This window comes from Phlebotomus papatasi, chromosome 3 (assembly GCF_024763615.1).
Source record: "Phlebotomus papatasi isolate M1 chromosome 3, Ppap_2.1, whole genome shotgun sequence".
NCBI lineage: Eukaryota > Metazoa > Arthropoda > Insecta > Diptera > Psychodidae > Phlebotomus > Phlebotomus papatasi.
The window spans coordinates 60414476-60439311 of record NC_077224.1 but is presented as its reverse complement, the minus strand read 5'-3'; the positions used below and the strand labels follow the sequence as shown (position 1 = coordinate 60439311).

Genomic DNA, 24836 nt, shown 5'->3' with positions numbered 1-24836 from the left:
TGTTCTTTAGAAATTCAATTATATTCTAATCTCAACACTGCTGAAGCATATATATTTATGAGGTTTTGCACATAAATATAAGGTATGTCTATGTATCTGTATTAGGTGAGATTCTTAACAAACTCACCTACTATAATCCTAACAAAATTTCATGTCGTCCGATCGACCTCAAATTTGGCCAAAATGTGTTTCGCCACTTCCTGATTCCGAATATATATGTGGCTAAGTTACGTTCCCGGCCGGCCGGCCGGCCGGCCGGCCGCTCTTTGGAGCTTAATAGCTCCTAAACTAAAAAAGATATCGACTTGCGGTTTTCGGCAAAGGTTATATATCGGGTGAAAATTGCAACTTGGTGCATAGACCCCCCACCCCCCACCCCTCCTTCCGCCATTTTGAAGACCCCCCTTTTTTTGTTTTCTCAATAGCTCCGCCCCTATGGCATTCAGCGGACTCAAATTTTAGTATGTTATAGCTGGGCCTTAGAGCTTTCCATAAATACCAAACTTAAGGTCCCCCGACCCCCCTTACCCGAGCTATAAGGGTCCAAAAAAAATTTCTTAAAATGGCCATTACTCCGGTTCTAATTGTCAGAATTTAAAAAGTGAGGGCTTTTTGGAAAGCTCTCGTGAAATGCCACTTCCCCTTCTAACATCGCAAGTTCATAAAACCACCGCTAGGGGCGTTTTTTTTAAAAAGAAGATTTTTAAATCTTAAAAGTTAAATAACTCAAAAATTCCATTGTGCATCGGGCTGAAAATTTAGTATGTTGTAGCCGTTGATTATACCTATCAAACAAAAAAACCTTAAGTCGATCTAAAAACCCTCACCCGAGCTATAAGGGGTCAAAGTTCGAACATTGACCGGCCTCTATCTCCGGTTCTAATTAACATAGCGACCTAAATTTTACCTTTTTGGTTTCGCCTCGATGAGCACTTTCAGATGGAAGTTCAAAAAGTCACCATAGGTGGCGCTGTGATAGCGTCAAAATTCATCGAAATTCAAAGTCACTTTTCTCAAAAACGGCACTGTGCAAGTTAATGAAATTTTAGTATGTTGTAGTCCAGTCTAGGACGTTTCCAAAATGGTGCGTATGCGCGCTGTGGTTTCAATAGAACCGGAGATATGAGGGGTCAAAGTTCACGAAATTCAAAAAATCATATCTCCGGTTCTATGTGACCGATTTTGATGAATGAGGGCTTAAACGAAAGATCTCACCAAATGCTACAACTTTCTAGAATATTTGAACTTCGTGGGACCAACACCAGGGGCGCCACAGTCGAAAAACCAATTTCAATATCACATAACCTCAATTATCTCGACTGTCGCTAAACCGATTTTGATGATTACTTTGACATAATTGTAGAAGACATTTGTCTCTAGATTTCGTCCATACATCATTTTCCGCTCAGACTACGCTATCACTCCGATTTTGCCGTTTAAGTGTGAAAAAATTGATTTTTCCAATAATAACGCTTTGAAATCACTCAGATGCCAATTTGACTGCCTCTACTCCACCAAGACACTTAAAATAGGGGTTTAAATGGAAAGTCCCGCAAAATACAACAATTCTTTGATATAGTTGAAGTTCAACAAATGACTACTTGGGGAACTCTGGATGAAAAAACGAGTTAAGAAACAAAAAACCTCGCTTATCTTGGCTTCTGAGTAATCGATGAGTTCAAGTTCTACGGCAAAATTATAGAGAACATTCTGGTCTACATTTCACCCATATAACACTTTTATGTCAGTTCATCCAAATCCTTGATATTTTGGTTTAAATACAAAATTTGTATAATATCACGAATTTGATTCAAGATAACTGAATGGCGTCTCCCAACTTCAGCTCCAAATCGAATTTGCATGCACTCCGAGTTAGCTCACGTTAAGAATCTCACCTACATAAGCCGGTTAGGATTATCTGTCCCTTTCCTAATTTTATTCATTTGAACTACGCACGAAAATTTATATATTTCATCAGTGTTAATTTTATTGATTTTATGTGCGGTTATTTCAATTTTATTCGTCAATAAATTTCAATTTTATGCACTTGTATTAATATAAGATAATACATTTGGGAGTTAGAGAATAGCACTAAATAAATTGAAATAATATGTTAGAAGTAAAGAAGTTTTATGCGATAAAATATGCAGAGTGAATGATGTGGCGTAAGGGGAAGCGAATTTTGGAAAGGACCGGAATTTCTGTGGAATACCATCAATCTCTGTAACGATCAGTGCCACTCTGACCGGACTCACAAAGATAACCCACCTGTGGGAACTAGTTTCCACAGTAGCACATAGCTACTCGATACAGAAAGGATAGAGATGGATATGGAGATATATAATCGTTATCTACTTTCAAATGAGATGAGGAAATTATGGAGAGTTTTTTTATGGTACCGCTACAATAATAAAATCGTCACTTAAGCTAGAGTAGATTCACTTAGGCTTCAGACCTAAGGCTTCGCCATATGGCTTAACTGCTCCAATTTCTTATTAATCACGATTTTTTGGAAAAATTGAAGTTGGGATTGAAGTTTTGAAGATAAATGACCAATTAGGCTCACAAAAACCAATAAAAATACTTGTTCTTTAGGATTTTGAGACCAGCGGGAACTGGGTTAAAGCTATATCCTGAAGGAGAAGGAACCACCAAATGTATTTAAGACTTTTTTCGGAACTAAATCGGTGATCCTGGACAATCCCTTGAGATTGCCTGATCTTTTTAACATAAGGAAAATTATGACACATGACGCGTTTAATATTACTAATAAACTTAATATTTATTATTATTTTATATATATTATATAATTATATTTATTATTTATTTAGGGGAACTAGGGTCGTAGTAAAAACGGGATTGTTGTAAAGACTGCGATATTTTAAATTAAATATTAAACTTCAGAAGACGAGACCTATACGAATTCATAAATATGGAACTTTGTCCATGGAAGAAATCGTCGACATAAATTCAAGTAGTTTATACAGAAAAAAAAAATAATTTCGTAAAATTGTTTTAAATATTTGTGAATCCCTAGTGGACGCGCTTACGAAATTCTCATAAATCGTTTAACCCACTAAAAAATCCGTAAGAGCTTGCACTTTTTTTTGACAAACATTGTTTGCAAAATGATCACTTGACCAGCCTTCTTTACAAGCTTTTGTTCGTACTTTTTTTTTTGTTTATCTGACAAAATTGTGTTGAAAAAACCGACGTTAGAGAAATTTACTAGAAGGAAACCGGAATTCGTCGGGGGAATGGAGTCACTCTTGGAAAAACGACAATCCTTTCCAAAGCTTTCGGCTCGGTCTCCAAGCCTTCATCAGTGGTCGAATCAATTAGGAACTTCCAGAGTTTTGTCTCTCAATCTGTCTAGGGAAGGTACAGGGCATAACAGAGGATGTGGGGACACTCTACTAACAAAAACAATTCAATTTTTCTCTTAAACAATTTGGCACAAATTTAAAAATTTCTCAACTTCTTTCAAACTTCTTTCAACTTCTCTCAAAAATGAAGTAGTTGAGAAATTTTTAAATTTGTGCCAAATTGTTTAAAAGAAAAATTGAATTGTTTTTGTTAGTAGAGTGCCCCCACATCCTCTGTTATGCCCTGTTCCTTCCCTAGACAGATTGAGAGACAAAACTCTGGAAGTTCCTAATTGATTCGACCACTGATGAAGGCTTGGAGACCGAACCGAAAGCTTTGGAAAGGATTGTCTTTTTTCCAAGAGTGACTTCATTCCCCCGACGAATTCCGGTTCCCTTCTAGTAAATATCTGACAAAACTTTACAACAAATGACTAAATTTTACAAACATTGTTCTGTTTGTTTACGAACAAATATTTGTAAAAGAACAAAAAATGCTCGTCAAGTGGTAATGTTGCGAACAATGTTTATCAAATAAATACAAACTTTTACGAAGATTTTAGAGCATTCCCCAGTGGGATTCCACAGACATTCACGAACAATTTTACGAAATATTTCTTTTTCTGTGTAATTGCTGCCTTTTATGGTAAAATTTGGAAAGACAGGCACTTAAGAAACAGAGATCAACTTCATTTGTGCACAGAAGTCACTTCTCAGTGTCCGACTTTCAAAAATGTCCACTTTTTCGTAACTTAGCCATTAGGTTATTTTTTAATATATATATCCGGATATTTCCCCCTTGAAAAATTCACTGAAATGTATGCAGAGATACCTGCTGAACAAATTATTCAAATACTAAACCGATTTCCGTGCTATTGAGGTGCAAATGTGCGTGTTTTTGTGTGAACTATCGCGCTAAAAATGAATTATCAATTCTGTATTATGCCATTGACAACGAAATGTGGAAAATGTTTGTTGCGTGAAAATGATTAATGTACAAGTGTCTTATTGTGGGTGAATTAGTGTTAGGACACACGATGAGAGGCTTGTCTACACAGATTATTTTTCTTTTTTTTTTTTTGGGGGGTACTGAGAGGGTGAACTTACGTCGTTTGTGTACTGATCTCCTCAACTGATTTCCTGGGAGTGGATGAATGAGCTGTTTGGCTTATTTCCTGCATCCCATCGTTCTCTGGGTTGATGGTGGTGACTTGTGGTGGCACTGGTTGGATGACACTGCTGACCGGTGTGATGTGGCCAATGTGCTCATCACTACTGGCCACGTAGGTGAGCTTGGCGCGCGATGTTCTCCAGTCGGACTCAGTGGGAAAGACTCTCTCACCGTGACTGCTGAAGAACAATTCGTTGCACGATGCAGTTGTCACCCGACCATCGGTGGTTGAGGTGGCTGAGGTGGTGGTGGTGGGTGGTTGGGATCCGGTGGGTTGGCCATCGGCTGACTCCCTCCGAAACAGATTAAAGTCATCGAAATAGGTGACGCGCAAACGCTCCTTTGGCGGTTTTTGAGCCAGTTTGCTGAATTTACTATTATAGTAGGACTGATACAAGAGTTGCAATAATTCCACGTCCAAATTTTCGTTGTTGATACTAACACTGTTTCGATTCAATTTCACCTGAACGTTTTTCAATGGGACATAAATTGTATTGTGAGATGCTTCCGTCACCTTTATCCAATTTCAATTTTGATCAACAATTTCGTAATGTGATGTTGTTGTGTTGTGTGAATCAATTTGTGATGAATTTTTGTGGGTGTTGTTTTTGTTGTTGTTGATGTTTTGTTGTGAACGGAAGAAGGTATCCCAACCAATTCAATGAAGGAATGATGTGATTGGTCACGTTTATGTTTGTTTTTTGCATGGTTTTTATCGATGGAACAAGTTTGAAGGAGAAAAAAAGAAAGAGAAAAGAAATTAATTAATATTGTAAGAAAAAATCACACAAATCACGGATGTTTTAGGCATAAATCACAATAGAAAGCTCTCTTCAAGATGATGAAATAAGCCATGGAGAGAGAAGCAAAGAGGAATGAGCAATTTGTGAAAAGCTCAGAAAATTGCTACAATTACATTCAGTAAATAAATTGACCAACATACAATTTCAGAAGTGGGATATGATATGGGAATGAAAGTGATAAACTGATGGAAAATTCAATTTTTCCACTGCTAACAAAAAAAAAATGGAAAACCACCATAAAAAGTATACACTTCAATTTATATGATTCACATCATATTATTTTTGAGCAGAAAATGTGCAATCTTGTTGAGTGTGTCACCTCGAACGAATCAATATTATCACTATTGACCTTAATACCCAGAGGGAGAAGAGTAAAAGAACTCCAAACTACTTTCGATATATGTACCCAGGATATATAAAGCAGTATGTACACTCCTTTATATGTAAGTCTTATTATTTTCAAGCCATTTCGATATATTTTCTTCGTCCAATCTCAGCGTTTTCCACATTTGTGTACCATCTGAAGGTTACACGTGAGGATCTCATTATAATTTTATGTGTGAATTTATTTAAAGGTTCATTTGTGTCGCTTTTTCACGACTTTTTTGTCCTCTCCATACAAAAAAATACGATTGGGTATAATATATGACAAACATTTAACTTTACTAAATTGTTCAATTTTGTACGGCGGAAAGGAAAGGAATACAGAAAGGCTTTATTTGCCAAAAAAAAAAAAAATAATAACAGTCCATTTGCATTCAGTCTCGAAAATATTTCACTTGTAGAAATTTGAGAGAAAAGTAGTTTTTGGCTCTTTGGAATATACAGCGTCGGTATTGAATTTTAAAATAACTGGGTTTTTGTAGTTGAAGAATAATTATTTAAAATGCCAAGTTTTGGTGTATAGAAGAACCGAGCTGCAATGTTATTTTGTAGCTCAACTTTGCAAGTGTTCTAAAGAAAAAGAGTGACTAAATTGTATTGAAACTTCATCTCTGGAGTGGAATTTCATTAAAAAAAAAACATCCGTATTTTACATTGTGCTACAAGAAAAAGTTTTCTTAAACTCTCAATGTTTTCCTGTATACAAAAGTGAAACAGCAAAATACTATTTTTGTCATTATGATGTTTTAGGATCTCTTTTCTAACTCCTTTAATATTTCTTCTGGTTCTACACTTTTCTCCCCTTTTCCTTACTTTTGCTTAGTTTGTTAGTAATGCGATTCAATCAGGATTTGAACCAGAGGCCTCGACGTCACAAAGCCAATTGATCTATTGGGGCTTCAATTTATGGAATAATTAATGAAGACTTTCCCAAACTTTTAATGAAAGAATTGGTTAAATAAAATAATTCTATATAGGGTAAGTGTGCCAAATTCCGGCCAGCTTGCTATTTCGGCCACCTTTTTTGTTCCTTGAATTTTGCATGAACTTTTAGATTTTACGTACTCTAGAGATTATACAATGCAAAAGAATAACAAAAAATGTAGCTTTGACGAACGAGATGACATGAAAAAGATATTGGAAGAATTCCCGAAGAGCAAGGAACTATGAGAATGAAGGTGGCCGAAATAGGGCACCAAAGCTATGTCTATATATTTATTCATTTTAAAATGTATTACGAATGATTTTAGAGTAAATAAAGACGGTAAACTCTTTACAAGGTTCCAAGCAACACTCGTACAAAAGAAAGAATAAAAAATCAATTTGTATTAAAAATATTACATTTCAAACTTGAGACTTTGACGCTTGCATGCAACTATGCCGAAATTTGGCACACTTACCCTATTTCTTTCTCAACTTTTAGACACTTCAAGTATACTTTAATTTATTGCAGATTATCCAGTATTTTAGTAAATTTTTCAATTAGAAATAAAATTTGGTAATTACAATAATTAAAAATATAATTTAAAGTTTATTATGCTTGAAAAAAATTAAAAAGTAATAATAAGGTAAGAAAGGTAATAATAAATTAATAATTAACCATAATGTGTTCTGGAATTACTTTTGGGTTATTTAGGGAGACTATGCGCGATTTCGAAGGGTTTTGCTAAAAAAATTAAAAAAAAAATGTTTGTCAAGTGATCATGTCACGAACAAATTTTGTGAAAAAAAATATAAGCTTTTACAAACTTTTTAGTGAATTGTACGATTCACAAACATTTCGTTTATCATTGGAATTCAGAAAGCATGTACAAAACAGTCTGCAATTATTTTTCCGTGAAAGTAAGTATTTTTCTGTCCGTTAAGTATTGTATACATAGAAAATGTATAAAATCATTCGAGGTTTTTTAATCAATTCATTGTAAAAATCTTGAAAAACTTTGAAAGCCGGACAAATCAAAAGTCGGACTATGAAGGGAATCAGCATACGAACATATAAATTTGAGCTTCTTCTTAAGGGGGTAATATGAATTAGACAGATTAAAAGTTAGATTTTGTCGTGATTTTTTATGAAAACAAATAAAGAGTCATGCTTCTTGAAATTTTTGTACATATTTATATACATATTTAAAGTGCTAATTTTTTTCCGAATAAAAATATTATAAAACGGCGGACTAAAGTTGTTCTCTGCAGAGAAATGTGTATTTCGTAATTCTTATTAAAAAAAAAATAATTAAAAAGAACACTTTTAATATTCATAAATGTATTTCGTAATTAAAATAAAGAAATCTGAAGAAAAATAGGTTTTTAACAATTCTTTTAGTTCAACTAGAAGATAATTTAATTCTGAAGAGTATAAGCCTTCATTCAAGCGTTCAGTTAGTAAGTTTTCTTTTTTTTTTTTAATCTTTCCCACCAATTCGAAGAAATTCTGAAAATTAGAAAAAGAGATAACCCGATTTAAAGTTTTGGATACGCTTGTAAATATGCTCTGCGCTCATTTGTGCCTTTGTATCTTATGAGAAATACTTGGAATTAGTTTCTGATTTTTTTTAGTTACGTTCTTAGACATTGTTTATCCATGTTTTTAATCAATAAAATATATCCCACCTTGGAAATTACAAGGGTCAACTCACTTTTTTGCGATTTTGAGATTCTAATGTACTTTGAAAGACAATTTAATAAATTTTCAGATGATATAAGTCATTAAATTTCGTTATTAGAAAAGTTTTTCAAAATTTTAAGCTTATTGATTACTTGCATAATTTTGTTTGAAGTAAAGAGGCACAACATACATATATTCATCGTTCAATTTTTTGTGAAACAGGGGACTAACTCAAGCAAGTTGATCCCTTGTCATTCTAATTTCAGCAAAATTTGCACATAATTTAGAACGACAAGGAGTTAACTCATTAAAAAACATATTTTGAAAGGTAATAATATAAAAATTTCGATGTTTATATTAGTGCTCATACAAATAGAAAAGAAATAAATTGTTTTTGTTCAGTCATTAAATTGAGATACTTGTTTACACAAAGTTGAATCTTTTATGCTGTCTCCTGAAAAATAGCCGAAAATTAGTTGGGTTCTTGTAATTTCCAAGGAGCGATATTGACTTTTTTGGTCTGGTAATTCAGACTACCCCCTTAAGTGTCTGCCTTTCCAAATTTTACCCTAATTTCTTGCTCAACATAATATTTAAAACTCTAATTTTTATTTTAATGATCTGTTTAGGGATTATCTTTTCATCAAGTTTATTCAGGAAGATTGATTTAAGGGCTAATATGACTAATACGCTTTATCTCTAGGAAAAGTGAAGTACGTATAGACGTATAGATACACGGTTGAATCGTTTACTCCTTAATAAAATCATTTTTTTGAAAATTATTTGTTACGTTTTACTAATTGCTTTTTTTGCTAAATGATTTGTATTAGTTACTAATTAAAAATATGATAAAAAACAATATTCTTTACCGACTAATAATCTTCATGGCTCGATATATGCTGCATTAACTTTATAAAAGAAATCATTAATAATGTCCTGTTGCGAAAATTGGAGATAATGAAGCTAGGGGCCTCTTAACATTCATTTTTCCATACCGTTTTGCATAGAGGAACTCAAGACTAATGACAAGTTTTTCCGAAAGAGAAGTGACTTTGTCAGTCATAAGTATTTCGATATTCTGCATTAAAAGCTATCTAAAAATACTTATTTTATAATATTCACCGAAAAAGTCGCGGTGCAATATCTGCAATATTTTTCAAGGAAAAGTGAAAAATAGCTTCATTTTTTTGTTAGACTTAATGGGCCCCTGAATGAAAGTTTTGCATTCGAAAAGTCTTGGTTTTAATTAGAGATTCCAGAATTTTTCATTTAAAAAATACTAATTGGCATAGAATAGATGTATGTAGTTTGAGTTTAATCTATTGCACAACCGAGAGAGCTTTCCTGAGAGCAAACTTTCAAGGACGGCCCATCTGTTAGACAACGTCCGGGGTGGAAATGACGATGGGCTCTTGTGCAAAATGAGATGGGTGGATAGAATGGGAGAAAGCCCTTCCCAGCGAGCACCAAATGCTAACCGATTGCAATTCAGCTAAAAACATATGTATTTTCAGCTGAATTCTGCTAAACTTGAAACAAAATTGGCGATTCAGTGCCATTTCCATATATTTGGTTAGCACTTTTTGTTCGACAACTGCTGATCAGTCAGCAAATTTTTGCTAGTCGATTCAGCAAAAATATGCTGAAAACGCTATTTTTTTCAGCTAAGTGTGCTCACTGGGTTGAGTCAGACGGCTTCAGTTTGTGTTAATGAGAGTTGCGGCTTACAAATGTTACGTAATTCTTTGATTTCCTCCCTCATCCTTTCAATTTCTGCCAATCCTCTCTTTTTTTCCTGCCAATGCTTTCGATAGGTCGATAATTTGGTTAGGGTATCAATGGGGCTCATGCCTTCCGCCTCGATGATTGTGTGAAGCTTTAAGCTCCGTGTGGTTTTTATTCTTTCTCACTGGATCTTTTTTATTCTCCCAAAGGGCTTAACATTGCCATTTGCCATATATAAGTTCCTGGTAAACTAAATATAACGTAATACTGTTGTATCTAAAATTGTATCTTATCTCCAATTTACACATGCACATAAAAAAAATATTTATATTCACATCCAATTTACCAACAACCGCGTTGATAATGCGCGAGTGCTTTCCGTTTGGAAAAAAAAAGAGTTGGAGGATGAGAGGATGTTCGTTAGTGTCTCCAAATGGAAAATATGGAGAGAAAAAAAATTGAGTGCAGTGTAATGGGAATCTATTTGTCCATAGATAGAACTAGTCTGTATGCTGTTTTTTCCCTTCATCATACATTTATTGCAATATATATTTGGTTTTTAGCGCCATTTCGAGGTGAAAAAAGGTATGAGACCAACAAAAAAAATAAGCTCACATAGATATAAAAGCATACGTGCACATGAGGGTTATAATAATAAGTAAACATGAGCTATACGAATGTGTATACGAAAATTGGTTTAAGCAACAACCATACAATAACAACAAGAAAATACTGAATAAGAATTCTATTATGTGTCAGGGGAATTTATTTCAGGATGCCTCTCGCAGTTTTATCGAATTAAATTTTGGAGTGTGGAAAATGGGCGAAAATTTCACTCGTTTCGGTTATGGATGCCACCAAAAGGCATTTCATGCGGCAACATTTTTTTTTTTCGTGAAGAAACTCCATAATGCTGGGGTTTTCCTGGAGGAGTACACAAGCAGAAAATAGAAGGAGCAAAATTTTCATGATGTAAACAAACACAAACATCAAGTATTTCCACATTGAATTCTACTTTGTACGCTTTTTAGATTCTACAAAATGTGATAATTTTGTAGATATTGCGAAAGGCGGTTTTTTTATTATATATTACACTATGTCGGGTTATTGTACATGGTTTGAGTATTTTCTCACCACCCGTGAGAGATGAAAAATTGTTTAAATTACACGTTCGTGAGATATTTCTGTAATATAGGGGAGAGCGAGGTTAAATTGGTAACAAATAAACATTTTTTTTAAAGAAGATTGGAAGTTTAAAGAGAATTTTGCACCACCTAACTTTTTTTTAGGCGAACTATATCAAATTCCTGATTGTTTGCAATATCGGACACTTGTTATGTTTCTCAAAATTTGATACATTTTTGTTCTTTTTCTTTTGTGGAGAAGTTGTACAATGCCAAAGAAACGATGTGCTGTAAACAAAACTTTGAATTGGTCTTACAAGATCATGCAAGAAACTTCAAGAAACTTTCTGTCCGATATTCCACACAAAACAATGTCCATATTTTTATTCATTTTAAAATGTATTAGGAATTGTTTTAGAGAAAACAAAACTACTCTACAAGGATCGAAGAACATTTTTGAAAGAAACGTAGCAAAAAATCAGTTTGTAATACTACGACTTAAATTTAAAACATTGAGGCTATTTACACCACCGCATTAGATTGGGATTGCACTGTTCCAAAATCGGATTACAGATAATTACGTCTAAATCTAAAGCAGCAATCTAAACGATTTCTTTGAGGTCATTTAGACTGTCGTATTAGATTCTTACTGAGTTGTCCCAAAAACCGATTTTAGGACAATTTAATCTGAATCCAATGCAGCGGTGTAAATGGCCTCATTGATGCTTCTATGAAAACTGTCCGAAATTAAGTACATTTCCCCTTATTACTAATTTTATTAAAATATTAATTTCACGTGTTTTTCTTCAATTGTTTTTTTTTTAAGAAATTCCGCTAAATGGTTTATGTTTATATTGGTGCACTGCTGTATTTATGATAATATTAAATAAAATGTTAAAAAGAAATCTTAGCTAAATAAAATTACTGATTTTAAATATTGGATTATAATAGTAGTAGGGTAGAATGGGGTAGTTTCATCCCAAATTCGATTTTGAGGTCGTTTCATATAAAAATGATAAACAGGAGTACAATGTAATATAAATGTTGATAAAAATAGGAACAATTGCATTTTAATTTCGTTGGTCTATTATATTGAAGATTATTTTACCTGAATGACAGAACGAGTGAAAGTACCCCAGTGCGAAGTACTTTTACGTAAAAACGGATCAGTTTTATAGAAAACAATAATTTGCGTTAATTTAAAACTTGAGATACAGTAGAACCCCGCTATAGACCATCGCTCTATAGTCCACAATTTATCGACCGTTGATTTCAAAACACTGATTTTAAGTAAGGTTATGTTTTTTAGTACGCGACATGAAATGTTGTCATAATTATTTTAATATTTTTGGCAAACTTTATTGAGTAGTTGTGATATTTGTGATCCATAATGAAAAGAGCGAGGACAAGTACCACAATCGCAAAGAAAGTGGAAGGCGTCGAGCAATTTCAATACTAAAAGTCGTTGATAATTAAAAAAAATGGCATGGACTATAGTGCGACCCAAGTGTCAAATCTGGAACCAAATATGGACTATAGCGAGGCTCTACTGTACTGCAAAGGATTTAAATGATTATTTTAAGACTTTCTACTATTTTAAACATAGAAGGAGGCGGGACTAGATTGAAAACTCTATTTTTCGCATATTTCTAAAAGAAGCTGTATCGGAGCCATAATTTAATTTATATGTACAATTGTTTTATCTATCTAAATTACATTATTTTAAAGTCCATCTTGCATTAGCAGTATGCGAAATAATATCAGTTTCCATATAGACTCAGCTCCCCCTACAAAAACATTATCGAGTTGGGATGTTATAAAAATTTACTAATTTTTATAATTCTTTACTAATCGATCAAAGTTGATAATTTAATTTGTGAATAGAAGGATTTTCTCAGTGCTAAAGTATAATTGTGACCATTGAAACAAAAAAAATGACTACTCAAAATGACATTAAATAAAGCATAGCATTGGGTTAGGCCGTAAGTCTGTCTAGGGTACAATGTACAGATGGCGCCATTAGTGTTAAAAAAAGACAGCAACAACAAAATGATTTTTTTATTATTTTTTCATCTATCTTAGATGCATAAGTAAGTTATGCCTTAGACACATTTACAACTTAAGCCGAGACACGGCTTAACGTAATTACCATCAAAATAATGATTTGACTAAATTCTCATCAGTTTCCTAGTAACTAAGCCATTTTTCAGCTTAAACCGAGAGACGAATTAGTTAGAAACTGATGGAAATGTAATCTAATCATTATTTTGATTATAATCACGTTAGGCCGTCTCTCGGCTTAAGTCGTAAGTGTGTCTAGTGCATTAGATCCATAAGTAAGTTAGATAAATTGATGATTTTTTTTTGTAAAGGTTTAGGACTTTTACTAACCAAAATTAATATTTTTTGAAGAAAAGTTTCTAGCTCTTATCTATGATTTGGTCGAAAAAATTCACTGTCCAATATAGCCCTTCTGTTCCCTATATCATTGTAAAATACTTTGGTGATTTATCAGTAGATTGAAGCTGAAAGGGAGTAATACCAAAAGAGGAAAGAATATTTTCTGATGTCACAATAAATCACGTCAATTGAAGTGGAAAAAGTGATTGAAAATGACACGATTTGGAGTATAGGTAGTTGTTTTTTTTCCCACAAAATCAAAGGGAGGAGAAAAGATAAAGTAGAAGGTGAAGAGGATAGATAAAAGTGCGGAAAAGACGGAAGCCCAGACAATGAATTTAATGATGATTTTCTTTCACAGCGATTTTCAATGTAGCATTATTCTGGCTTCCACACCCACCTTCGGTTTTTTTTTGTCTTTTCAAATTCCGCATGAACACCCCTATTCTGATACGGAAGAAATGTTACGATGAGAATAATACGTCATTAAGAGCACCCGAAAAACTCCCAAAAACCCTAGGACATAAAGTTACAGGGTGAACTTTGAATATGAGAAGAGTATCATTTTACTTCCAAGTAAGGGATGCTTGTAGAACTTTCAGGGGGATAGATGATAAAGTTTGAGGGATGGTAGTCTGAAAGGGTGACCCCTTTTTCTAATGTAGTCATCTCTCATTTGACGCGTAATTTTCCTCTCACAAACTCATCCCTTTGGAAAATGTGTTCATCAATGCCTTTTATTAATGTGTGTGTATTTTGGTGTGAATGGTTAGCTCAATGTAGGTTTAGGTTAAACACAAAGTTGTAGGCGCAGTAGTTAGGATAAATTAGTCACAACATTTAATATCATTATCTAATGCGGAGAAAATATTATACTCTTTCTTATTTTAATAAAATTTGTGTTAATAAAGTAAAAGGTCCCTTAAAAATATTTAGATGAGTGGATAAAAATGGGGTTGCGATCAAAATCGTTTAAAGCCAAAATCCTGAATGCCGAAATCCCGATTATGTACACTGAGAGAAATCCGAAAAAGTTAAAATAACATTCCGGAAATGTTTATTTTATCCTGAAGTATTGATCTGAAATCGGTGTAAATATTACCCTTTTTAGGTGTATTAAGGCTTAAAGTTACCCTTTCTCATGTTAATTTTACCCTTAAAAGGTGTAAAATTAACATTAAAAAATGTTAATATATTTTTACACCTAAAAAGTGTTAAAGTTATGAGGAAAAAAAAGTTAATCGCACCCCCGTTTTTTCGCAGTGTATAGTCTTCTTATTACTTATTTTCTCTTTATTTTCCGTATAGAACAAGTTTTCATTTTTGGAATGTGATGACGCTGATGACACGAATTGTTTCCCGCTAAAGCAAAGAAATCTCCAAAGATAGCCTATGACATTATCATTTGAACACTGAATAAAAAAAAATTGAAGAGAAAAATAAATATAAACACAATAGATTTTAAAGAATTAATAAATGAGGAAAGCTTTAAAAAACTTTTTAAAAAATCAAGAAAAAGCTCTGATCCATATTTTAGGAATTTAACTATAGTAGGGTAAAGTGATATAAGTTGGACATAGTGTTACAAGTTGGACAATTCGCTTGTACAAGTTGGACATGGCTTTTTTCTTGATAAATACAGTACAAAATTTGTTTTTAGCATTAAAAATATACAAATAAAATTTTAGTACTAAATTTATCAAGAAAAAAAGCCCTGTCCAACTTGTACCATTTTACCCTATGAAGTTTTTGCAGTTTTCAATTCTCTTTACACAATTTTGAATCACGCATTGCCGTTTTGAAATATTAAAGTGAGGTAATATTTTATTTTTTCAGCAGTTTTATGCATTTCTCGGACTGTTCTCTAGTCTAATATCAGTATATATTATAAAATCACTTTCTTTATCTAACTCAATTGATCTTTTGCTGAAAAAATTGTAAAAATTAAAAATAAAAGCTAAGGAAATGTTGAAGACTCTCATAAGGAAAAAACCCAATCGTCCATCCTGCCTCATATTAAAGTGAAAACGAAAAACGGTCTATAGATCACATTCAGAATGGCAATAGAGGAAGTGTTTGTAATTTGGGACAGGGTGGATATAAGCATCAATGTTCTAAGTTTGAAGTGCAACATTTTCAATATTCGGGATATTGTATTTAACCTTGATAAGCAGTTATTCGTCTTTATTTTTTTTATAAAATTATCCTTAACTCGCTTAAAAATGAAAAAAAAATATGTAGAAATGAATTTGACTGTAATCTAATCACAGTGAACAGACTGGGCTTTTCTACAAGGTCATTGCTTTATTACGCCTTCATTGCTTTTTTACGCGTGGAAAAAATAATCAAAAAATTGCGGCGCCAAACCAATTTTTGCACTAATTTGATATCTTTTACGCCTTATGAGACAATATTCTTTAAAAAGAAAATGATATATTAGTAAAATTTTCCGATTATAAGTACCTTGAGCAAAGAGCAAAAAGCAATTAACCGGTCAATTGCTATTTGCTCTTTTTTCGAGGTATTTAGATTTGGCAAATTTTACTAATACATAATTTTCTTTTTAAAGAATATTGCCTCAGAGAACGGAAAAAACATCAAAATGATGCAAAAATTGGTTAGGTGCCGCAATTTTTTGAGTATGTTTTTTACATGTAAAAAAGAAATGAAGGCGTAAAAAAGCAATGACCATGTAGAAAAGCCCAGTTTGTTCGCTGTGAATATTGGACACTTTTTTGTAATTTTGAACACCTTGTTTCTAATTTTGGACACTTTGCTTGTAATTTTGGATAGCCAATCCGCTTCAATAGGATTTCTATTGTTCTCCATTTCAAGAACCTATCTTAACAAGTCTTCTTCCTGTTTATGAGAAGAAATCGTAGTATGTCACAAGTAGCCCGGAATGTTTCCATATTATTCATTAAAGTGAGTTGACTTCGGTACTCCAAGTATGCGCGGATTCGCGCATTCTCTGGCATTTCCGGTACCCTTTTAAGGATTTCTCAGTACATCTCGTTCGTAGAGATAATGTTCCCTAATTTCTCTTGGCATTTATACAATCTACACTGAGAGAAATCCGAAAAAGTTAAAATAACATTCCGGAAATGTTTATTTTACCCTGCAGTATTGATCCGAAATCAATGTAAATATTACGGTTTTTAGGTGTATTAGGGGTTAAAGTTACCCTTTTTTCATGTTAATTTTACCCTTAAAAAGGTGTAAAATTAACATTAAAAATGTTAAAATATTTTTACACCTAAAATGCGTTAAAGTTATGAGGACAAAAAGTTAATCGCAGCCTCGTTTTTTTCTCAGTGTAGTCATCACAAATACTAAAACTTTGCAAAATTTTGAGAGAAAAGACACCTGTTTAAAATAACAAATATCACTTGATTGTTGAATCTCTTAAAAAATTGCCCATTTTTCACACAAAAAACGTAATTCACAACGCAAACTTCATTTCAAGTTAAGTGAACAAATCACTATTGTAGAGCGTACGGCCTATTCGACACATCTCAACCCTGGACGACGGCTGTAACCCACCAAACCTAATCCTTTATTCCTTTGACACGCCCAACCCCTGCCATCCTTATAAGTGCTGAAAGGTTGCTTTGGGCTCTTACTATTTTGTAACCGTCCTCAGTCTTCAGTGAGTGAGCATCAGTCACCGTAACGGTTCACTCTCATGAAGTAAAAAAATTGGTGGCACCTACACTTCTCCAGTTTCCCTCTATAAATTTTTACAGTAGAGTTCCTCAAATTTGAACATTTGGAGGGTATAGATGACATTTCTTATTCCTCAAATTTGAACAATATTTTCAAAAACGTAACGGAATTCATGTGAAATGCACGTACACTTTCCCTAAATTAAGAAAGATTACTTTAGGGAATATATCAGATGTAATTTATTGTTAAAGAAATGGAATTTGTTGCGGAAGTTAATAATACGAAGTTATTGAGGAAACACCAGAGAAAAAGGGACAGATAATCCTAACCGGCTTATGTAGGTGAGATTCTTAACGTGAGCTAACTCGGAGTGCATGCAAATTCGATTTAGAGCTGAAATTGTGAGTCGCCATTTAGTTATCTTGAATCAAATTCGTGAAATTATACAAATTTTGTATTTAAACCAAAATATCAAAGATTTCGATGAACTGGCACAAAAGTGATATATGGGTGAAATGTGGACCAGAATGTACTCTATAATTTTTCCATAGAACATGATCTCATCGATTACTCAGAAGCCAAGATAATCGAGGTTTTTTGTTTCTTAACTCGTTTTTTCATCCAGAGTGCCCCAAGTAGTCATTTGTTGAACTTTAACTATATCAAAGAATTGTTGTATTTTGTGGGACTTTCCATTTAAAACCCTATTTTAAGTGTCTTGGTGGAGTAGAGGCAGTCAAATTGGCATCTGAGTGATTTCAAAGCGTTATTATGGGAAAAATCAATTTTTTCACACTTAAACGGCAAAATCGGAGTGATAGCGTAGTCTGAGCGGAAAATGATGTATGGACGAAATATAGAGACAAATGTGCTCTACAATTATGTCAAAGTAATCATCAAAATCGGTTCAGCGACAGTCGAGATAATTGAGGTTATGTGATATTGAAATTGGTTTTTCGACTGTGGCGCTCCTGGTGTTGGTCCCACGAAGTTCAAATATTTTAGAAAGTTGTAGCAATTGGTGAGATCTTTCGTTTAAGCCCTCATTCATCAAAATCGGTCACATAGAACCGGAGATATGATTTTTTGAATTTTGTGAACTTTGACCCCTCATATCTCCGGTTCTATTGAAACCACAGCGCGCATACGCACCATTTTGGAAACGTCCTAGACTGGACTACAACATACTAAAATTTGATTAACTTGCACAATGCCGTTTTTGAGAAAAGTGACTTTGAATTTCGATGAATTTTGACGCTATCACAGCGCCACCTGTGGTGACTTTTTGAACTTCCATCTGAAAGTGCTCATCGAGACGAAACCAAAAAGGTAAAATTTAGGTCGATATGTTAATTAGAACCGGAGATAGAGGCCGGTCAATGTTCGAACTTTGACCCCTTATAGCTCGGGTCAGGGGTTTTAGATCGACTTAAGGTTTTTTTTGTTTGATAGGTATAATCAAGGGCTACAACATACTAAAATTTCAGCCCGATGCACAATGGAATTTTTGAGTTATTTAACTTTTAAGATTTAAAAATTTTCTTTTTAATAATAGCGCCCCTAGCGGTGGTTTTATGAACTTGCGATGTTAGAAGGGGAAGTGGCATTTCACGAGAGCTTTCCAAAAAGCCCTCACTTTTTAAATTCTGACAATTAGAACCGGAGTTATGGCCATTTTAAGAAATTTTTTTTGGACCCTTATAGCTCGGGTCAGGGGGGTCGGGGGACCTTAAGTTTGGTATTGATGGAAAGCTCTAAGGCCCAGCTATAACATACTAAAATTTGAGCCCGCTCGATGCCATAGGGGCGGAGCTATTGAGAAAACAAAAAAAGGGGGGTCTTCAAAATGGCGGAAGGAGGGGTGGGGGGTGGGGGGTCAATGCACCAAGTTGCAATTTTCACCCGATATATAACCTTTGCTGAAAACCGCAAGTCGATATCTTTTTTAGTTTAGGAGCTATTAAGCTCCAAAGAGCGGCCGGCCGGCCGGCCGGCCGGGAACGTAAATTAGCCACATATATATTCGTGATCAGGAAGTGCTGAAACACGTTTTGGCCAAGTTTGAGCTCGATCGGACGACATGAAATTTTGTTAGGATTATAGTAGGTGAGATTGTTAAGAATCTCACCTAATAATTCTAATTCAGACTCCACGCAAAACTTTCTTCACATAACCTCAAATTTTACATTTTGAACTCAACCGTCGTTCAAATTTGAGGAACTCGACTGTAATTTTATTTAGGTGAGCCCCATCAGGGCTTTTACTTATTAAAATAAATTAACACAATATTCAATGAATAAATAATTAATAATATAACTTAAAAATATCGAAGAAAAATTATTAGAACTTTACTGCAAGTAAATAAGATTGAAGTAAATATGAAAAGTTCTGTCATATTTCTCGTAAAAAACTGCTCACATTGAAGTTTCAACAAAGGAATTTTAATTCAAATTATATTCAAAATTCAACGTACTTAGTATAAATATCCTAATTCAATCCGTAATTAATTAATCCTAATTTAATCCGTATTTAGTGTAAAAATTTCCATAATTTTAATCGATATAGTGTCCAACTTTACCCTCAAAGTGTCCAAAATTACAAGCTGTCCCAAATTACCAACAGTTCCCCTAGATAAGGATATTTTTTCACAGTAATGCCCAACGCACAATTACTTTTGTTTGCAAACATGTTTTTAAAAATTTTCTATGAGAGAGAGCGAGATGACTAGATCTCTGTTTCATTCACTCTCATTGAAATGTCAAAAACATGTTTACAAAATAAGAGTTATTGTGCGTTGAGCATAATAGACTTTGTGCTTGTTTCAGGCCTATATTTTTCTTTTTATCTCTGTTAAATGTAGCTTTTAGACGCATTAGCATTGAACAGACTGGGCCATTGCTCTTTTAATCGATTTTCAAAGAAGCAATGGAGCAGTGATATGACACCTTCATTTTTTTCGATTAGATAATTCACTGAGAACAGCGCCATCTAGTGTAAGTAAAATGTCCAAGGCGGGAAATATTTTCAGTTGTTCAAAACAATGTAATTCACATTATTCATATGTATTTTATACTAAACTTTAATTTCACTAAGCCTAGACTCATTTTAAATGTATTTCAAAAGTTTTCACAAGAGTTTTATGAGTAAAATTTCCTTTGTTTTGATTTTTCCTGGCATCAGCTGATTTCGATGGTGGTCGATGAAATTTCGAACAGTGAATTCAAATAGAGAATGTTAACGGACTATGTAATATGGAAGTGTCAAGAAAAAGCAATTGACCGGGCAATTGCTTTTTGCTTTTTGTTCAAGGTATTTAAATTTGGCTAATTTTACTAAAATATCATTTTCTTTTTACAGAATATTGTCTCAGAGAATGGAAAAAGATCAAATTGATGCAAAAATTGGTTTGATGACTCAATTTTTTGGATATTTTTTCCACGTGTAAAAAAGCAATGAAGGAGTAAAAAAGCAATGACCATGTAAAAAAGCCCAGTCTGTTCGATGTGATTAAGTGAACATACATTTAGCTAATTTTATACAATCTGTTTTTAGAACCAAGATTCTATGCGAATGTAAATCCTATTGATGTTTTATGGAAAAAGCTTGCCCTTTGTGAATTTAGAATGAAAATTTGCGATGGAAAAAAATGCCATTTATACGATTTATTCTGCAATCCTTCTTTGGTATATGTAATACCCTTCCAACTCTGGATGTCGTTGCTTGGTGAATATGGTTAAATAGAAAAGCCTCCCAAGTTTGTTTTCACATCCTCCGCTCAAAATTACGTCACGAACTTTCATACATATCAAACAGACACATAAGCTCCATATAGAGAGGTTGAGAAAAAAAAGCTCACACAAAATTTGGGATCTATCAATGTAGGTATAGAGAATTTTTTTTTTCGGCTGGCTCAAAAGCTCTCTGTGAATGATACAAATACACTCATGGGCCATTGAGAAAGGAAACACCACGACAATTGCAATTGTAATGTTCTGGGGGGCGGGGAATTGATTTTGATGGGCGAATTGATGATAGAAAGTGACACTTTCCTGCTTTTTTGCTGGCCAAGAAGAGCACGTGGAGAGGTGGAGACTTGGGTGGAGGTGAAAATGGAAGTGATGAAGGGATGGCGGGAGGGCGCAAAAAAAGCTCAGAATTCATCCGCCCACGTATAATGGGAAAAGATCTCTCTGGAGGAAATATTTTATCTCCCCCAGGTGAATGTGAGAAAGTGAGACAGGAAGAGAGGAATGTTATAGAATAACGAGGAGGAAATGATAGCCATTAGGTGTGTTGGAAAAAGAGTTTCTATCTGTCAAATCACATCAAACATGAATGAAGAATAGGGAAGAGAGACAGAAAGATGAATTTTTCTTAACCCTTTCACGACGACAGAGAAACAATTTTTATAAAAAAAATGTTTAGTGAATATTTCTGATTTATAGATTCACCTTGTAATGCCCAACGCACAATAACTTTTTTTTAGTAAACATATTTTTGACATTTCAATGAGAGTGAGTGAGATCTAGATCTAGTCATCTCGCTCATTCTCATGCGAAATTTTGAAAACATGTTTACAAACAAAAGTTATTGTGCGCTGGTCATAAACCTATAGCTCTCAGGTAAAGCTAAAGTTTGTCCATAATATTTTATTTCAAAGGAGTGGCAAGGCATCTCAGGCTCTGCGAAATGCTCGATCTTGTAACTTAGATGCTATACCTCTATCGCATCATTTACCGTTTACCGGTACTCAACCGATTTGAATCGATTCATAAATCACTCAATAGATTCCACAAAATAGTTTGAAAAGGAATAAAAATTATATTAGAACAAAAATTACTTATCGGTAAAAAAGCGGTTCATTACCGATTATAAATTTGCTTTTTGGGGGATTACCGCAGGTATCCCCATACAATGTGCACCACGTAAATTTAATATCCAGTAATTTTCTAGTTCCACGATTCTATGAGGACACCTCTAATGATCGCCAGTGGAATTTTTCAACTCAAGGAGAAAAACAAATTTTTTGTCTTGCTCAGAGCTTTCGGTCCGAATATGGTCTTTTTGCAGTGGTCGACTAGACTATTTTTTGATTTCTTGAAGTTCATCTAATTTTCTATATTCTTCCAAATAAAACGAACTAGAAATAAAATCTAATCGACCGCTGAAAAAGATTTATATCCGGACCGAAAGCTCTGGGAAATACAGAAAATTTATTTTTCTTCTTGAGGTGAAAAATTTCACTGGCGATCACTGGAAATGTTCACAGTCCACAGGATATCCATCACGTCAGCTCAATATCGGGCAATTAGTTACACAATGTATAGGTGCCATCTTTTTAGGGTTACATGGTGCAAAACGTTTAAATAATACGATATCTAAGTAAACGAGATCCACAAGTTACAAAATGTTGAGGTTCAATATTTCAGGAAACGAAGACTACCAGTTATAACACTGTGGTAAAAATAAATGGATCACATTGATCCAAAATTGATCATTTTACAAAGGATGGACCAAATTTCGAACTTTGAATGCACATTTATCATTATAGAACATGTTAATTTGATCCATCTTTTGTAAAATGATCAAATTTGGATCAATTTGATCCTTTTATTTGTACCAGTGAATGTTTGATATTTCAGGCATAAGGGAAATAACCAGTTGCGAAATAAAACAAGTACAGCGTTACAGTATATACGTAATATATCAGTTAAATAATTTATTCCTGTTTAATGGTACAAAGTGTACATGCTACTTTATATTCAAGCACGATATTTCAGTAAACGAAGTTTATCAGTTTCGAATGATATTTCTAGAACTGAAGTATACTAGCTCTACTAATAACTAATGAAATAAAATATTAAAATCTGACATTTCGGTTACGAAGTTTTTAGGCAGACGGTTTTACTAAACGAAACGTCTCAGTTACATTATAATGTATGTTAATGACTTAAGATATATCACGTTCAAAGTTCAATTACGACATTTCGGTAAGCGTAGTCTACCTACGAAATGATCTGAAGAGGAATATTACAGCGCATAGAAGAACGAAGTTTACTAGTAAAGAAATGTTCTGCTACGGCGTTTTAAGAAAGAAATAAGTCAGTTATGCAATGGCCTCAATTATGAGACCAAGATCAAGATCAAGAAAATTTCAAGATTTTAGTATTCTAAAATCAAAAAATCAAGATCGAGATGTCAAATCTGTCAAATGTCTTGGAATCTTAAAATCCAAGGCACAAACTGTGTGGATATTAAGATTTGCAATTCTGGAACCAATATTTCAAGATTTCAACACGTCAAGAGTAAGAGATGGTACAAAAAGAGAATTACTTTGAAAAATACTGTATGTGATCCTTTACTGAGAGAAATCCGAAAAAGGTAAAATAACATTCCGGAAATGTTGATTTTACCCTGCAGGATTTATCCGAAATCGGTGTAAATATTATGCTTTTTAGGTGTATTAGAGGTTAAAGTTACCCTTTTTCATGTTATTTTTACCATTAAAAAGGTATAAAATAATCATTAAAAAATGTTGATATATTTTTACACCTAAAAAGTGTTAAAGTTCTGAGGAAAAAATACGTCCTATAATTAATTTAATTATAGGACGTTTTAATACCTCCTATAATTAATTTTCGTTATCTATATGACGAATATTTAACAAATTCAACAGAGAAATGAAGATATTTGTCAGAAGTGACGTTTCGTGAAGTGTGGAAAATCTATAAATCTTAGATCTTAGCTAAGAGACATTTTAAGTTCCATAAATACTTCGGGTCAGAATACGAAATCTTGATTTTGGAAATATCTGACAGCTTGAAATTTTGATCTTGATTTTGGTCTCGGAATTCAAGCTAATGTTTGTATAAGATTTATTAAAACTTTGTAGGGGAAAGTGGTCTGCCTTTTGAATGTGGCAGTCTTTGAATATTTCAATTTTTCTCCAATTTTCCAAAGCAAAAATCCTGTCTAAACTATAGTCAATACAACTATTTTCTATTAACTTTGATTAATAAAATAGAATTTTTACTTTGGGAAATAAGAGAAAAAATTAATGTTCAAAAGCTGCCACATTCAAAGGCAGAACACTTTTCCCTAACTTGTACCGTTTTATCGAAAAGTGACCGTTTTTTGAGAATTTCTATAATATAGTTCGTCGTGAAAGGGTTAAAGATTTATGAATGTGAGTTGAGCTAAGAAAAATATAGCAATAAAGGTGGTTGTATATAAAAGAGATATGTATAATTATGTGCTGTTCTCTCACCTCATTGCCAATTTTGTCCATCAACAATTGCAATTTCGATGGATTGAGTGTTTTACTGAGTGCGCTCGAAAGATGCTCATCGGATATTGTGTAGAATGTCTTTGGCATCATTCTGCTAGGCACCAGGAAGGGAAGGAGCCAATTCTGATCCACCTGATCTCTTTCCCCTGTTTTTTTTTCTTCCTTTTCTTCGGCTTTGATGACAAAACTTAATTTCCAGTGTTGTGCTTTTATCCGAGATTGTGAGTTATGTTGAATGACTTGCCATGTTTATAACTGTTGCCCCTTCAAATGGTGTCAATATACAATTGCTCCTCCATGTATTA

At 33.6% G+C, this 24836-nt stretch overlaps 2 protein-coding genes across 6 annotated transcripts in view; one reads left to right on the top strand and one right to left on the bottom strand.

The window, feature by feature from the left end:
• LOC129807037 (inactivation-no-after-potential D protein) overlaps window positions 1-24836 on the bottom strand; it is a 75057-nt gene that overhangs the window by 49011 nt on the left and 1210 nt on the right. For 2 of the 5 annotated variants that reach the window (XM_055856004.1, XM_055856002.1), the window contains exons 2-3: window positions 24511-24786; window positions 4473-5050 (exon numbers count right to left, since the gene is read on the bottom strand). In XM_055856004.1, the coding sequence (XP_055711979.1) occupies window positions 4473-5050; window positions 24511-24621 (689 nt within the window). In that variant the 5' untranslated portion in view covers window positions 24622-24786. Of the gene's footprint in view, window positions 1-4472; window positions 5051-24510; window positions 24796-24836 lie in introns of all 5 variants that reach the window. The other 3 variants (XM_055856000.1, XM_055856003.1, XM_055856006.1) reach the window with 2 other exon arrangements.
• Window positions 5044-24836, top strand: part of LOC129807055 (neurofilament heavy polypeptide) — a 49781-nt gene continuing 29988 nt past the window's right edge. The window contains exon 1 of the mRNA XM_055856047.1: window positions 5044-5210. The gene's annotated coding sequence lies outside the window, so the exon portion shown is untranslated. The remainder of the gene's footprint in view (window positions 5211-24836) is intronic.